The 16,151-nt window shown below is 50.0% G+C and overlaps 1 protein-coding gene across 16 annotated transcripts in view; it reads left to right on the top strand.

Annotated features, from left to right (window-relative positions):
- LOC142414397 (uncharacterized) overlaps positions 1 to 16,151 on the top strand; it is an 86,133-nt gene that overhangs the window by 14,557 nt on the left and 55,425 nt on the right. For 10 of the 16 annotated variants that reach the window (XR_012777057.1, XR_012777056.1, XR_012777064.1 and 7 more), the window contains one exon: positions 8,883 to 9,039. The exons of 5 other annotated variants lie outside the window; for them this stretch is intronic. Coding sequence is in view for 1 of the 11 variants with exons in the window: in XM_075511565.1 (XP_075367680.1) it covers positions 8,883 to 9,039 (157 nt within the window). In the remaining 10 variants the exon portion in view is untranslated. Of the gene's footprint in view, positions 1 to 7,234; positions 7,250 to 8,882; positions 9,040 to 16,151 lie in introns of those variants that run through there. One more of the 16 variants, XR_012777061.1, reaches the window with a different exon arrangement.

Here is a 16,151-nt window from a genome sequence, read left to right as displayed (position 1 = left end):
CAGTCCCTCCACCCCTGGACACTTGTCTCACGCTGTCTGCTCCGTCCGTGGCCATGGCACTGGGTATGGACACAGTGGGGATGCAACGACATGAATGTCACCTGAGCCAGGGAAAGGTGTTGCCAAGCCGGGAGCTGAGCTCCGGTCACTGGAGTTTTATTTCGGGGTCCTTAAGCACAAGGCCATTTTCTTGCCCTGAGAAACTCTTAAGCCAGCTCGAAAAGCAAGGATAAGCTCCCCAAAATGGAGTGGCAAACAGATGCCTGTCAGATCAATATTTCTTCTTGTGATCAATATTCTTTCTTTTTAAAAATTCTTTTGAAATACTAGCTGGAGTGAAATCTAAGTAGAAAGGGTGGCAGGGGAGCCCCATGGCTGTGTTTCCTTGTGTGGAACAGCTTGTTTAGCACTTCCCCAGGTGTTGGGAGAGCCCACAGAGTGATTGCTTTAATGTTCTTGGATGCTAGAGTGACATGTGCCATGAGACCTCAGGGTCCTTGCATTGCCTGTTGAAATACAAATTTATAGCCATGTCCTGGAGCAGACGGGGGAAATGACAAGCTGCTGATCGCCCCTGCTTTCCTCTCCTGGGATACTGGCAGACTTCTACTGTTGTTACCTGCTTGTTGATGGCTTTTTCAACACACCTGCACTTACCTGAAATGATGCCTGCCAGAATAGCGGCCTTCTATTGAACAAGTGCAGCACAGACGACTCCAGTACTCTCTACTACTGGTCCCAAGTCCACTCTCATCTTTGCCCAGTGCTGTGCTCAGCAATGCTGCGTACAAGAGTGGAGAGCGAATGCAACGTGGGCTTCAGCTACTCCATAGTGGCTTGTCTCCAGCAGTGGACCTTGGAGAAGCATCTCCTCTGGGGACCCTGCCTATTGACTCCCACTCTGGCATCTTGCATGACCAGATGCAGTTTCTGCACTTTCTGGGTATCACCAGCGATAAAGCAATCCCTTCCCGCATTTCTCTGCTCCTGGGAAATGGAGAGCTGCAAACATGTTTACAAAGCCTGGATGTCTCTGTGTGTGTATGCCTGGGTTGGTGGCACTGGACCTGCAGAGATCCCATGCTGGACCAAATGGGGAGAGAGGGATTTATCTGGGGTGAGGATCGTGTCTGTCGTGACACAGGAAGGACTACGGTAAATATTTCTATGCCAGCTATGGTTTGTTATGATCACATAGATTCAAAATAAGTCATACCTGGTACTTAGAGAGGAAATACAGCTCAAAACTTCTCATGAACTCTCAACCTGACAGAGGTGAGGCGCTTGGTTGTGCGGTAAAACGAAAGGTTGGTTGGTTGGTAGTAGGGCCCGCTGCGGGCGAGCGTGGCAGGGCTGAGAGGCGGCGCTTGCGGTGGCTTCACAGCAGTCCGTCAGGGTGACGGAGATGCTCCAGTCGTGCAGGGTAACGTGTTGTGGAAAGGGGCTGCGTGGACATTGAAGCCCTGTTTTCTGAGAGGTGAGGTTCCTGTACTGGTAGTTTCTGTGCTCTGGGCCGCATTGCGTTTGGGCGAGTTGAAGAGGCTTTAACGATGGCTATATTCCATGGGTCAATTGGGTGACCCATGGAATATAGGGTCACCTCAGCCAAAATAGTGCCCAATGGGTCAACTGGACCTTACGAGACGTGATGGCAGTCTGTGCTCACCATTAGCGGAACATTGTGATCTCCCAGCCCCGAACTGTCTGCTCTTCCCCCAGAAAGCCTCCAAATATGTTGTTTCTGTTCCCAGTCTTACACTCTTTAATGGGTTAGGAAGTTTTTCTGTGTGCATACCGAGATGGCGGGGGGGGGGGGAATATCTCAATTGCAGCAGGTGCTTGAAAACATTGCTGCCTGCAGCAGATGATGAAAGCAAAACTAGCCAGGAGGCAGACTGAAGATGAGAGAGATCAGCAGAAAGAGACCTGCAGCCCTCTCTGCAGATATATCTAAGTGATAGGCTTGCGTTGGCAATTACGAGTCGCAGGATGTTATAGCTATGTTTCCTGATAGCCCTTTCCTTTGGGCCCAGTCAATATCTCCAGCAAGGCTCCAGGGAGCAGGGATTTCTAGCAAAGAGCTATTTAGCACTCGTGCAGCAGCTCTCTTCAAGCGCCCTTGTGCCAAACCCTGCACAAAACGGGCAGTTCACATGCCAAGGGCTTGCATTGGGGTATGTGATGCACCCATATGGCAGTGCATCCCTGTGTTCTTGCGTTTGAGAGAAAAACATCTCTGCCCTGAGAAAATGAGTCCCAGCCTTCCCATGGGCTCTCCTTGGGTACTTCTGCGTGTCTCCTGTCACTTGGAGCGTTTTATCCTCTGTAGGAGACGGGCCTTTCTAGGCTCAGCCTGGGTGTTAGCAGCTGGGGTGGGAGAAACCCGTCTTGTTTCTTTGCAGAACACATGCGCTCTCTGAGACCTATCAAGTCTTGATGATCGCTCTCTAATTCTGGATAACAAACTTCTTTCCCCACAACCTCTATGTGTGTGAGCATAAGCCAGGACTATCTGCCAGGGAAAAAACTGCTCTGGGTCGCCAGAGCTTCTCTCCTCCACACGAGGACATCTTGTATGCATTATACTTCTTTTTTTGTATAAGCTGAGTTTTTGCATCGAGGTAGGTGAAAATAACCCAGTAGAGTGTGGGCATGGCTACATTTTTGGAGACATCTCAAGAGGACTCCAGTACTTCTGACATTCAACCTCTTCTATGCACTCGGTCTCTTTGTCACTGCAATGTGGCACCTAGAAAGCCACATGCATACCGTGTCATCCTTCATAAAATCTAGTTTCATTTGAAGCCAGAAGCAGAGGAGAGTTGAGTTTGTTAGGACACTGGCTCTGGGATGCGGTAGGTGGCTTTGCCGCAGACTCCCCGTTGGCAGACAGAAGGTGCTGAGGCAGTAACCTGCCCATCAGGACCTTCAGGCGAGTAAACCAAGATGCTCTACAGCAGGCGTGAAGATGTCTTCACCAAGGGCCACCCAGCTGTGTGCTTCCCTTACCTGGCTCATGAGGTATAACCTGGCTTGCAAAACCCTCCTGACAACAGATAGCAGCATCTATTATGTGGGGTTTAATCTCTGTGCAGCTCAAACCCTCTCTGGGAGTAGGAGGTGTCGGGTATGGTTTGACAGCTAATAGCCTGGCTTCGTTAACGTGACACAGCACAGAGGAAACACTGCGTTCAGATTCTGGCTCAAGTGTGTAATGCACATTTGGAAAACGAATTGTGATTTATGACGAAGCCTGTACACCCCAGCGTGACTGCACCGTTTGGCTGCCTGTGTACGTACTCATCTCCTAGCGTTTCTTTATAACTTCTCAATGTTTTATTTCACACTCCACGTTCCCCTGCGGAGCCTGTCAACCTGGAAATTAGACTCTGAGGGGGCTTAGCCAACCAGAGTCAATTGATGCCATTCCCAGCCCATCTCAAACAATCTGCTGGTCACCACACGCTTTTACTACAGCCTTCATAAACTAGGTCTGAGCTTGCAGCAGCGTGCGAGGAAGGGCTGTCTCATCCGTTGTATGGAGGATCCTTTGCCTGGCTTTGGACTTAAGCGAAGGAGCCCATCTCTATGTGTCTGACCTGGCTGTGACCAACATGAAGGCCAAGCTCCTGGGCTCCTTCAGATTCATACGCTTCTGCCTTGCTCTGTGCCACGTCCTTGTTCTGGCAGGCTTGCTTGTCTTGTTATTCAGCCTGAAATACTCATGGGCCAACTTCTCCTAAGAGAGACCAGAAATCTGGGTCACCGCTTATGGGCTGAAGTGTGGAATTAAGTAGCACTTGTTTGATAAGCTTGCTCCCTGTAAGGAGAAAGCATCCTGGTGTGATGTGAAAGGTGCCTTTGAAGCCTCAAGAGATTCTGGAGGGAGGAAAAATAGGGGGAAAAAAAATCTAATCCTAAATTTAATTGGCATTAAGAACTTGCCTTTTGCGTATTAAAATTCTGCGCCAGCGTGGTAGCTGTGCCGTGATTATTGCAGGAATGAGGGAGAATTCCTGTGTGTTCAATTTGCCATCAGCCATGGACGCGTGTGTCAGTTCCCTCTAATTATACAGATCAGTAGTTTTCCTTAGAGATCGATCATATTTCCACACAAAGGCACTCAAAGTGCATTTATGACAGTTTTCCCATAAATGGACGTGGCCTCCTTTTACAGCAGAGGCACCCCGGGTTGAACTAAATTTCTGCATGTCCTTGGGTCTCGGTGCCCCCTCCGAGGAGACAGTCACGGCTCTGGGAGAGCACGGAGGCAGCTTTGTTCCAAAGAAAACCTGGCTGTTACCTTTCACGGGAAGTCCAGCCTACAGCCATAGCTTTTTGAACCTCTCCAATACTCTGCCACTGTCCTTGCCCAAGGTCCAGGTTTAGCCAGCAGGCTTTTGGCTGTTGACTACTAGAGTCAATATCCTCCAGACTGAGCCCAAGAAGTTTTCCCTTCCTCTTGAAATCTGCACCGTTTTTGTTTCTTTGTAAGTGTTTGGATTTTCAAGTAAGTTAAATGTACCTTTTCAGATGTTTCAGGCAGTACTTTGTAGAGAGGCATGAATAAGGAGTGTACAGCGTGAGTTCACCAGGGTTCATAAAATGTTTGCAATTCCCCAGTCGTCACTGGAGTCAACGCTAATTCAGGATCCTAAACTAGAGGCCAGGCTTTAAAAGCTTGTGTGCAAAAAATAGTACTCATCTTTGATCATCATATCCACCATCTGACAGCTGAATTGTTTATCCAGTGGAAAAAAAGCTGTCACTTTTATAGCCAGCTATAGCAAATGTGAACTCTGACTACAGACAGGGCAGCCTTAAGGTATCAGAAGTTTTATTTCTGTGTTGTAAGTCAAGAGGAATTATGGAGATGAGTGGGTTGTAAGATTGCACAGTGTAGAAGCAGAATGCATGGGGACAGAAGAATATCTATAAATTGCAGTGATCTAGTATCTCAAAATAAAGCTAGCGCTTCCTTTACTCACGCACAGGGATTTTATTGCAAGTTGCTCTGATTTTCCTGCAAGACCTCTACCACAATTGTCTTGGCTCTTGCTGTGACATTTCCAGCTCCTGAAAAGCTTCAGAAATGAATTCACTATGATTGGACATCCTTAGCTTCAGAAGGGTGCAGTGAGTCAGGATGTCCTATTTAATATGATCATATGAACAGTTTCTTAACAAGGGAAGTGTTTAAAGTTTGGTTTTGTTGTTTTTTTTTTCAGGGGTAAGTGGTTTTCCAGATAGAAAAGCACTCTTCAGATTTTATCATCCAGCAAAAATTTGACTCTTCCAGAAAATCATCTTGGTATGAGTTTATGTAGGAAGTAGGAGACCCTCAGTCCTTGTTATTGCAGAACTCTTACTACTTTTCTCTGGAATTACACTTTGAACGGTGGTCTTTATGCTATGTTTCTGCAAGTGTTGATGTCTATACAACTCCACTAAGACTAGGATTCCGCACATGCTTTAATATTTCATCGAGGACCAGGAGATGTGTCAAGGTAGAGCTGAGTAGGCTTACACGGGTTTGAATCTTGACATCTGAAAGAGAAGGCAGTATGTCTGGGTGGTGGCCCTTTAGAGAAGAGGTAGATGAATGCAAGTGGCAGAGCTGATATGGGAAACGGGGAGGAAAAAGTGAAGACTTGTGTGTGCAACTCCTGACCCTGCTGGTGGAAGGGAGAGCCGAGCACAGCATCTGCTGCCCAGGGAGGACCTACACCAGCATCCCTCGCTGCCACCGTCACTTGGCCAAGGAAGTGATGGGGCTGTAGCTCCTGCCTAGGTTTTAGGCTGCCCTGGGCATTTTGTATGTGTGCTAGGCTGGAAGGAGACGTTATGGGTGGTCAGTTAGCAGGTTCTTCCCTTGCCCTATTTCCTGAAGAAGGTCAATGTCTAGAGGCTTCCACTCCCTCGTGCAGCCTGGCGTGTCTCTTTGACTAAAGCGGTGTTTTGAGACTGTGTTTAAGACTACTGGCCTCAAAACCCTCTGGGATCTGAAAACATCGGTGGCGTTCCCTAGAAAGGCAGATGGGGATGATTTGGGCAAAAGGCCCTTACGCTGTTCTGCCTTGCAGCAGCACCCTTCTGACTTACGGGCCTCTCCTGGGCAGGGATGTCTACAGGTACTAATATATGAAGTTCTGCAGCTTAGGGCTTCACGGGCTTTTCCTTTTACCAGACACAACAATGACGTGTCTGTATCAAAGTAGGACCCCACATCACCTGTCTTGAGCGCTGTTTGAACCACGGTGCTGTATTTCCTGCATGTGCCTGTGCTGCGGAAGATGATAGGCTTTGGAGTTGTGCAAATGTGTTTAACCAGCTATCTTTGCCTTCCCTCTGCCATAGAGTCTATAGCTTTGAACTCCACCCCCAGCTTACTTTCTGTGCACGAGGAGTACAGCCTCAATGAGTGGGATTCCTCCAAGTCTTGTTAATTTAGGCGCTATTCTAGTAAGCCATACTCCTTTTTGCATTGGTTTTACTGTACGTTTTATCACGAAACGCTGCGGGCTACAGCCATTAAGCAGCACTCTCTAAAATACAGTATTGGAAGGTAGAGAAAGATACGCGTATCTTAATTGAACATCTGTCCTAGAAGGAGCTGAAAAAGCAGTTGTCTGCCAGTAGCTCTCATGCTGTCAGCAAGCAGAGGGCTGGTCTCGTGTGCCGGACCTCAGCTAACCACACAGCCTAGCTGCATGGGGTGCTGTGATAGCGAAGGGTCTCCCTGTGTTACTCTCTGCGCGTGCCCCCAGTATAATACCCCATATCGCTTTGCAGCAGCCTTGGGTCTGCTGGACCCAGATGGAGAGCACGCTGCACCGTCATGAGGTCCCCGAGATACCACTGCCCTGCTCTGCGGCATCTCCTCTCGTCCCTCACTGCCAAGTACCCCACTCGCTCATCCGTCGCTGCTGACTGACTCCCCGTGGGGCTAAAACAGGCTGACTCTGCCTCCTGGGTATCCCCTGGCCAGGCATAAATCCCTCTTCACTCCTGCTGGGAAAGCAGCCGTCAACAGCAAGGACCTCTGCAGGGTCTTGCCGCTGCCTGCCCCAGCGCGGCTGCCCAGCATGAAACACTGGGGGATCTCTGTTGTGTTTCTGCTCCAGCGGCTTCAAACAAAAAGAGCTTTGTGTTTGTGTCTCGCGTCTTAATTTTAATGAAGGCACGTTTTTGCCCATGCTGCAGTCAGGAGACTAGCAAAGAGCAGGCACAATAAGAGCAAATGGGCCAGGTCCTCCCTCCTGGATTGCATTTAAGTGCAATAAATAAACAGAGGCTGTTAAATGCTTTTAACGCGCCAGAGAGCGTTTTGCCAGCTTGGCTCCAGAGGAGGCTTTCCCTCCTGCAGGTCCGGGGAGTCAGCTGAGGGGACAGGAAAGTTTCACAGCGGTGTTCAGAAGCCTTAAATGCTAACAGCAGTGTCACTGCTGTGCTTAAATGCAGCTCTTGCTAATGAGACGGAGCCATCCTTCCCCCAGACGGGTCTCTTTCTCCGTGCCACAAATCCGTGATGCTGTTTGAGATTAATGACGAGGTCTGATCGGGGGGACTTGTGTCCGCACTGGGGTGATGCATGGTCCAATCAAGCCCGTTCCTACTGAGAGTGACCCTGGCAAGCAAACTCCTGCCCGAGCACCGTCAGGTGTTTCTAGGAAGTTGGAGCAAAACCTGAACCGACTCCAGCATTTTGTGACTTCCGAGTCACTCAAGGCATGCTGAGACAGGGAAACCCTCAGATGAAGAGTAGCAGGGCCATACTTTTCACTAAAAGACATGTTTACTTTTGTGAGACTCTTCAGCTGGCTTAAAACCAATTCGGCGAAGCTGAATTTAAAACCAGGCAGAGTCGCAATGCAGGCTGCCTTTTGGGAGGTTTTAAGGTAGACCAGCCTTTCTGCGTGGACCTGCTTTCAAAACATCTGAAACCAGCCTGGACCAGAGTATGTTTTCCGTTTGTGTTCACATAACTTGGGTCTGGGGGGAGTCAAGGTTTTGATCTTTTACTGGTGCTTCAGTAGGATTAGCTAGTTTACTACGAGGTGTTTACTGGTTTAAACTTCTCAAGTAAGATGAAATGTAAGACGGTCTGATGCTACAGCAGATGACTTAAATTTTTATATCAAGGATTGAGCCATGACAAAGTGCTGGTCACCGTTATATCCCATTTTCATGAGCTCCAGTGTGATTGAGAGGGAAGATAGAATTGGGACAACAGAGGGGAAAAGGTCAGGAATGGGGGGAGCACACTGAGTAAAGTAAGAAAGTGGTTGTCAACCTTATCTAACAGAAAGAGGAAGATGCCTATGGGCTTCAGCAGGATCAGCAATGGGCAAGTAATGTTGGAAAAAGTTCTGCAGGTGAAATACTTTGTGGCTAGAGGCATGGCCCAGCTGGAAGCTTTCTGTCAGCACTTGCAAGAATTGGGTGTGTTGACAAAGCTATACTTCTGAGAACAGCTGAGGAAGGTGCTTCAAAGCATGTACTTCTCCCCCAAAGGAGCAGAAAACTCATCCAGAGCAGTGATGGCACTGGAGGGGCTGGTGGACACCAAGAGCAACCTTCAGGTCCTTTTCCAGCTAAAACCAGTGGCTTTGAAAAAGTGTCATTGCGGGGGAACAGTAAAACTGTTTCAGCCTGTCTCCTGCCTACTAAACGGTAGCAAAGCACTTAGCTAGCCCTGCCGCCCCCCTGAAAGGTGAGGGGTGCTTCATAAGGAAAGGTAAAGCCCCGTGGTCTTGTACTTTGACTTGGCATCTGTCAGTGCGTTCTTTGTGCTGCCAATGGCTTAATTAATCCCTTTCATTTCTCCTGTGCCATACAATGCAGCCTGTTCAGTAATTGTGTAACTGCTCTGCTGCTTTCAGATGGATGGATACCCGCCAGCAATGGTGTATAATCCTTCCTCGACACCAAGCACATTGTCCCAGGCCATCCCCGTTGGCACTAGGGAGCTGCCGCGTCAAGAGGAGACGGGTGGTTTTCCTGCTTGAGAAAAGCAGAAGATGCATTTGCATCCTGGAGGTATTACTGGAGCCTGAAAGGGTTGCCTGGAGATGTGGCAGGGCTCTCTGACCTGCTGCAGGTTGGTTTGTCTTGGGGACACAGCCTGAAATCTAGGCTGGCTCTGGGAAACCACACGTGGGCTCCTCTGCCTCCACATCTTCCTACTTGGGAACCCAGGGACACAATATGGGAGGAACAAGAGCATTTTGTGGCTGGGAAACCCCTGCTCGGGTGCTTCCTAGTTCTCCCTGAGGAACCAGTCTCACGTTATGGATAGGGTGTGTTGCTGGAAACTGGAGGAGGGGGACAAATCTTGAGAAACTCCGCTTGGCCCTTCACGTCCCAAGTAAAACAGGGATGCACCGAGAGCTGCTTCTGCACTGAGCTACGTATTGGTGGTTCGTGTTCTGCAGCATCTGGGAACCTACAGATAACTGGGCCCTGGAGCTGTAAAGCTTTCTGAGCAGCTCTCTTGTGCTCAGGCATGTACAGCTGTAGCATGGATGCTCCTGCACGTGTATGGTTAGTTATGGTAGGTGTGAATTTTTAGGTGGTCCAAGGAGAGCTCAGACCTAAACACTTCTTTTTCTTCTTGAGATAGCAAGTGAGCCGCTATCCTCACAGGCTGGAACAGTAGCGTGGAGGCAGCTTCTCAGGGACACAGCAAAGCCAAGAAAGCTTGTACTGGAGAAAAGTGGGCTATGTCCAGTGTGGGCTTTTTAAGTAAAACCACTTCAAATGTGTCCACATTTTTTGGTGCTAAAAAAAGATACATTGGTATCTCCTTGCCAGTTTGAAATTATGGACCTTGCTCTGGGGACCACACTGCCAGACCACCCTTTTCTATTTATCGCCCCTAGCAATTTCCTTGGCCTTTAGGAAGCAAGATGGGTAAGCTGAACATTGTAATTACTCTGGAGGTTACCAAGGCACTTTCTCCACCCCACTGAAAACTGTTATGAAGCCTGTGCTGTAACGAAAGCTTTTTGCAAAAGCCAGGCCCAATAATACTTTGAGGTGTCTACCATGCTTATGCATGAAGGTCAGCCATGAATTTTGTGCTTCAGAGAGAGCCAGGCTGCAGTTAGATATGCAGCTCCATATCTTTTTTTTCCTGCCTTCGTCCCAGCCCTTTATTCCCAGAGTTGTTAGGGAGCTGCTATTCCCGTGTGATGGGAGTAGTCATGCCAAAAACATTTCCGTGCAATTACAGCTGTAATCTCTTCCTCACCCAAGCGTGCCATCCTGCATTTACCATTCACACCAGGCCGGATCTGGGAGCATCCCACCTTCTACATGGCATGGAAGAAACCGCCCCCTTTCTCATGCAGCTCTGCAAGAGCTCGTCCCTGCTTTCATTGCTGCCTGAGTGTTGAAGGCTACAGACTCATGTTCAGGAAAAAAGGCAGGAGTGGGGGAAACGGGCCACAGAGAAGCTCTGCTGAGCCCTGCTTTCTCTGCAAACCCTTGAGTAGGGTTGTTTGCATGACTTTCCAGCCTTGCCCAAGCCTTTGACCTAAGTGACTCGGCTGCGTGGAGACAAACCTCACTTTTACCCAAGCAGTATCATCTTCTTCACTAGCCAATGGCCTTCATCACTTGTGTGCCAAGCCGATCAAAAACAAACTGCCCAGGGAAGTGGTTGAGTCGCCATCCCTGGAGGTATTTAAAGGACGTTTGGATGAGGTACTTAGAGACATGGTGTAGTGGTGGTTTTTGGCAGTGTTAGGTTTATGGTTGGACTCGATGATCTTAAAGGTCTTTTCCAACCTATATGATTCTGTGAAACACTGACCATCCATCCTCTGGGTGCAGGAGTCGCGGTTTGCTGCCGTGACTGGGCTTGTGTGTGCATGGCCTCCGGCTGCATGGCCTCATCTAATTTGTTTAGCTGGCACTAATCAAATAAGAGGCAGCAGGAACTTCCCCATGTCATTCTCCAGTAATCTTTGGTTCTCGCGTTATTCGGCTCCTCCGCTGTCCTCCAGACTGCTGCGTCTGTAAGTTCAGGGGATGTTGGTTGTATTTGTGGGCTACTGTGCTCGATGCCTTCCACACTATAAAGCGATGGGTGTTTTCTACTGTCTTCAGAGTTGAAAAGGTCTCGCTGTTATGCCTTCAGAGTCATAAATCTTTGGTGCTGTATGTGAAAAATCATGGCTGCTGCCCTGTAAATAGCAAGCCAGTGAGGCCTGGGGTTAAACTGGAGAAAACAAACTGGCTGGAGCTGTAAGCGTGGTCAGCGGCACATACCAAATGTATCCCCAGGTTACCAAGGTTAGGCCGTGAGTCGGAAGGGGTATGGGACGTACGATAGAGTGCATGCCTGACCTCTGCTAATAAATAGGAGAATCGTTTATCAAGGGTGGGAGTGTTGCACTGGTTCTGAAATGCAGCCACAAATGCATCTCAGTATTTGCAGCCCGCTCTGAGCTGCGACCAAATGTGTTGAACGTGCTCCCTCAATAAAAAGGAGTTCCTCTAGTGCTATGCAGTGAGGACTAAAGGGTTGAGCCAGCCCCAAGGTACTGGTGGAGCTGCTCTTCCCCAGATACTTCGCTTCATTCCTTCTCCTCCCATCCCCTCATCCTGCACGTTTCTCCAGCACTTCGGTCTCTTATTTGTTTATTATCCCAGTCCCCTTGAAGGCAGAGGGTGTGTTTCCTCATATATATGCTGGGGAAACCAAACGTATGGTGTATACCATGGTTCTGCAAGAGAATTGCAGACTCTGACCTGATCCCCTCTCCCCCTCTCCGTGTTCCCAGCTTTCCTGAGTTGCTGTAGGGGAACAAGGTAACCTGAACCTTGCAACAGGCTTTGGAAATCTAGTGCCATTATTGTTTATTTTTGTAGTATAGTTTTCTTGCTGACTTGCAGCATCCCTTCAGGGCTCCTTGTTGGCCGCAAAGTCTTGCAGCAAGTGGGTGTTGATGGAGCACAGCACTTCTGCAGGTCCACGAGGCTCCTCAGCATAAGAAGAAGTAGTGTTGAAATTAGAGGCATCTCAGGTCTAGGTGGGGCTTGGCAGGTGCCTGTGGGGCTAAAGCACAGAGAAGACACAGGTGGGCTGCTGCCACCTTCACTTCAGTCCCCTTCTGGTGTTGAAAGCATGCATGAAACACTGTGGACACCTTTGTTCTCTGACAGGAAAGCCACAGCTGCATACGTGGTGCCCCATGGTCCGCAAGCAGACTGCACAGAGAGGATGGAGCCCCTGCCATCTCTGCTGAGGTACAAGCATGTGCTTTTCTCTCCAGAGATCCACTGTGGATAAGGTCAGGTGGGTTCCAGGTCTTGAGCTTGCAGTCGTTCTGGTGCCTGAGCCATGAGAGCTTCTCATCTCTCTGATGGTAGCTCCTGCCCCCTGAACATCTCTTCTTGCCTCCTTTTGGTCCTGCAAGAAGCCCTGCTCCTTCACTTTAACAGCAAGAGAATATTCTACCTGTTTCCTGTGGTTAAACCCCAGGCAGAGGGAAAATGGTTCATCAGAAGGGGTCCCTGAGGTCATCAGGGGTTGCATCTCTCTCCAGGTGACCTGCGTGCAGCACAGGAACACAGGGGAAAGGTGACACGTGGTGCAACAACATGCTTCCTGCTGCCGCTGCTTCCATTGCACTTGGCCCTTGGGACAGGCATCTTCTCAGCATTGCTTTATGGACTCCAGATGTTCCAGTAGCCCAAAGACTGCCGGTGGTGCCCGAGCTGTGACAGGAGCTCGGCGGGCCAGCAGCCAGGTGGGCTGCCGCAGCAGTCGGAGCAGTGCACATCTGGGTGCTGAGGCAGGGGTGTCCTGGCTGCAGGGTCCGACAGCTGGATCTGGTGTTGGGGGTCTCAGGTGGGCTGGCTTGGAGAACCGGCAGTCTAACCGGTGTGGGGGGAGGCAGACTACAACCCGCTGATGGGGAAACTGAAGTGGACCACTTGTCAGAAATACTTTTGTAGAGCCAACTCCTGCTTCTCTTGAATCATCCCCTGGGCAAGGGCTCTCACGGCGAGCTGGGCAGCCAGGAGACAGGGAACGGGCTTCTCTCGGGCGATGTGGTGGGCAAACGGAACCCTGCACAGTTCTTCGTGAGGCTTTTTTCTTAACTTCTCATGCACCTGCATCTGAGTCTGTCTGCTTCTACTCATCCACGTCTACAGTTTTGTGTGTATGAAATCAAGGGAGGTTAACAGCAGGGAAATCGTGTGCACTTGAGACCTTGTGCTAGAGTTAACTGAATCTTCTCCCTATGGAAAATGCCTTTTTAAGCAAAACAAAGTTTGAGGGATTGATTTTTTTCATTGATTTGTCCCCCCCGCAGATACTGAAATAGCACATTAATAGTGGGGAGAGAGGAATATCCCTTCTTGCAAAACTTAATATCGTTCTCTCCCCTCTGGTAGTTGATGGGGAGGAGCAGAGTTTGCCTTAGCTCAGAGCCACGCGATGAAAGCATTTCTTTCATCCTCCAACAGGGCTGTAGAGAAGCCGTGGTTGTGATACGGTGTCCACAGCCAGAATGTGTGTTCCGTCCTCCGTAGGTAACGCTGCATGCACAGACGCCTGTAGCAGGCAGCAGCCTTGTGAACGCCCCGAAGGCCCTCCTGAGAAGGGACTGAGTGTCCCAGGTGGAGACTGGGGAGTGCAGCTGTGTATGGAGGCACTGCCTCTGAAACCCAAACTTACATCCCCTGACCACGGGAGAGTCAATATGGGAGTCTCCTTTCGGTGACCGGGGAGGAGGAGATGCTGTCACTGCTGAAACACAGGTCAGACTCTGCCTGAGCCTAGAGAGGAGATGACTGAAAGACCGGGGTGGTTGCAGGGAATGTGAGCTGGGTCCAGCTGTTCCTGTCCAAAGCAAAAAGGTGCCTTCATCCTCAGCCAAAGGCAGCTCGCTTCCCTGCCTGCGGGCCTCATGGTGTTGATAACTTCCTGATGCTGGTTGCAGAACGCACAGGGCACATCTGCTCCGCTTCCTTGGGCGGGTGCATCAAAGCACGGGCTGCGCTGGGATAAATTAGTCGTGAGCGTGTGCATGCAATTAGATGCCCAGCAGTTCCTACAGGAAGGGTTCAGCTTTTTCTCTGCTGCGGCGGTGCTCTGCGTGCAGCTGCCATGGATGTGGAGGGGAAAGCGTGTTTGTCTAGGATGCCTTTCCTTTGCTGCTACAGAGCAGCAGCTTCTGAGATGTGTTTTGTGTGGGGTTTCAATCCGTCGGGCAGAGAACAAAGTTAACCTAAAGGGGAGCTTGGTGGGGAGGGGAGACCACATCCCATTAAAAGTCAGCTGGAAAAAACTGTCCAGGATTAGATGCATAATTTGCAGATCAGCTTAGTGTGTCGTTTAGCCTGCTTGAAGCCAAAGTGCAGGCGAACATGTCTCCCGGCCACGGAGGGGGGGAATGGTGCTATCAAATACCCAGAGCTGGGGTCCGCATGTCTGTTAACTCCTCCAGCAACAGGCAGAGCTACCTGGAGGCCGTATCAACTCTGCCTTCCCTGGCACTCGACCCTCGCTGGAGAGGGCAGGAGCCAGCGTGAAGCCCGATTTAACAGCTTCCCTAAAAAAGCTTCCAGGGAAGGGGTGAGACTCGTGCTCCTCGTGCACGAGGGAGGGAGGGCAGAGTCCGTTTCCATCCCACCGTGTCACGTTCCTGCGGAGCCACGGTGGGAGCCAGCAGGACAAAGCTTCGGACGGCAGCTTGAAGGCAAAGGCAGTAGATCAGGCAGTGCAGGCTTCGAACAGAGCAGGGAATTCTGTTTCTTCATTGTTTCAAAACCCTCTCTCCCACCCGCCCGGTGGGGATGTACGCATGCAGCAGCGTGGGAGATCTAAGAGTTCTTCAGTGACGCTTGCTGGCAGGAAATCTCGCAGACCAGTTCCTTCTGCCTTTCTAGAGTCCTCTTTGGTTACAGGCCCCCACCTTTTGCCACAGTTCCCAGCTGTGCCCCAGCTCCAGCAGCACAGGTTGTGAGCAGAGGTGACAGCCTGCAAATAGCTTGTGCCGTGCTTCCCTTCCGCAAGCGTGGGACCGGCCGCCCGGTCGCAGGGACTCCGCTGACACAGAACCGAGCTCTGCGTCCATCGTCGTGTCTTGGAGAGATCTGCTGTCAGCAATAAACCTGATTTCCCCTGCAAGAAGAATTTGAGGTTCATTGGGAGTACAGCAGGCCGGAAAGGAGGGGAAAAAACCCCAAACCCTAGAACTTCACAGCTCTGTAGTGAGGGTAACTTGCTTGGCAGTCTCACTGGAGGCTGGTGTAGGGTATGGTTCCCTGGTGCTTTGTACGCTTCTGGTGTCTGTGCTGGCTGGTGACCTCCAAGTGTGGTGTCCCCACACTCAGGAAAGCAGCAATGCTTCACTCAAGCCCTTGAGCTTGGTTGGAAAGAGCCTCCTAGGTTACTGCGTTGGAAGCAAGCAAGTTTGATGTCTAGATGGGATGTCTTTTAGCTAGACCTTGGGTTATGAGGCCGACATCAGCAAGATGAAGTTGATTATAATTGCTGGGGTGTTAAACCTTTGCATCTGACAAATTGCAGGGGCATTTTCTTCCTGTTATTCTCCTACGAGCTGACCTCCTAAAAGGCCCTAGATGAAAGTTCTCCAGCCTCAGCAGGGAAATTTTAAGTTACCAGTCCTGGGGAGAATGCAGGTGGTTTCTGAGTCTTGGGATCTGGATTCATCACTGGTCTCCTGACTGACTTTGGTCTTGTTATGCTGCTGCTGTGGCTGAGCTCACTTTCCTGGCTTTCTTTTCTAGGGTGTAGGCTCTCTTTGAGCTATTCAGGTAAAAAAGTGTATTTGTTACTCGTTTCGTGACAATGCGAAGTCACGGGTAAGGACTAAGCTTGCGCTTATATACAGACAGCACTTTCATGGAGAGCTGGAGCCATCTCTTCCGCAGGCCGGATTCAAAGGGTGGTCCTGCATTCCTCCCAGTCTTGGCTGAGCCAGTCAAAGTAGCGGAGAAGACCCCCCTCAGTGCCCCTCCGCTGCCAGCCCCTGGCACAGGAGAAAAATGCCATAATAAGCACCTGTCTGGGGAACCGACAACCCTTCCCCTGTATTAAAAACCTGTCTTTTAACAGTACCTGCCACTTCATCTTCCAGCTACGCAGAGAAAGGGAAACTACGTTAAAA

The sequence above is a fragment of the Mycteria americana genome, chromosome 9 (assembly GCF_035582795.1).
Source record: "Mycteria americana isolate JAX WOST 10 ecotype Jacksonville Zoo and Gardens chromosome 9, USCA_MyAme_1.0, whole genome shotgun sequence".
Lineage (NCBI taxonomy): Eukaryota > Metazoa > Chordata > Aves > Ciconiiformes > Ciconiidae > Mycteria > Mycteria americana.
Note: the sequence above shows the minus strand (reverse complement) of the source record. Positions and strands in the feature narration are given on the sequence as shown.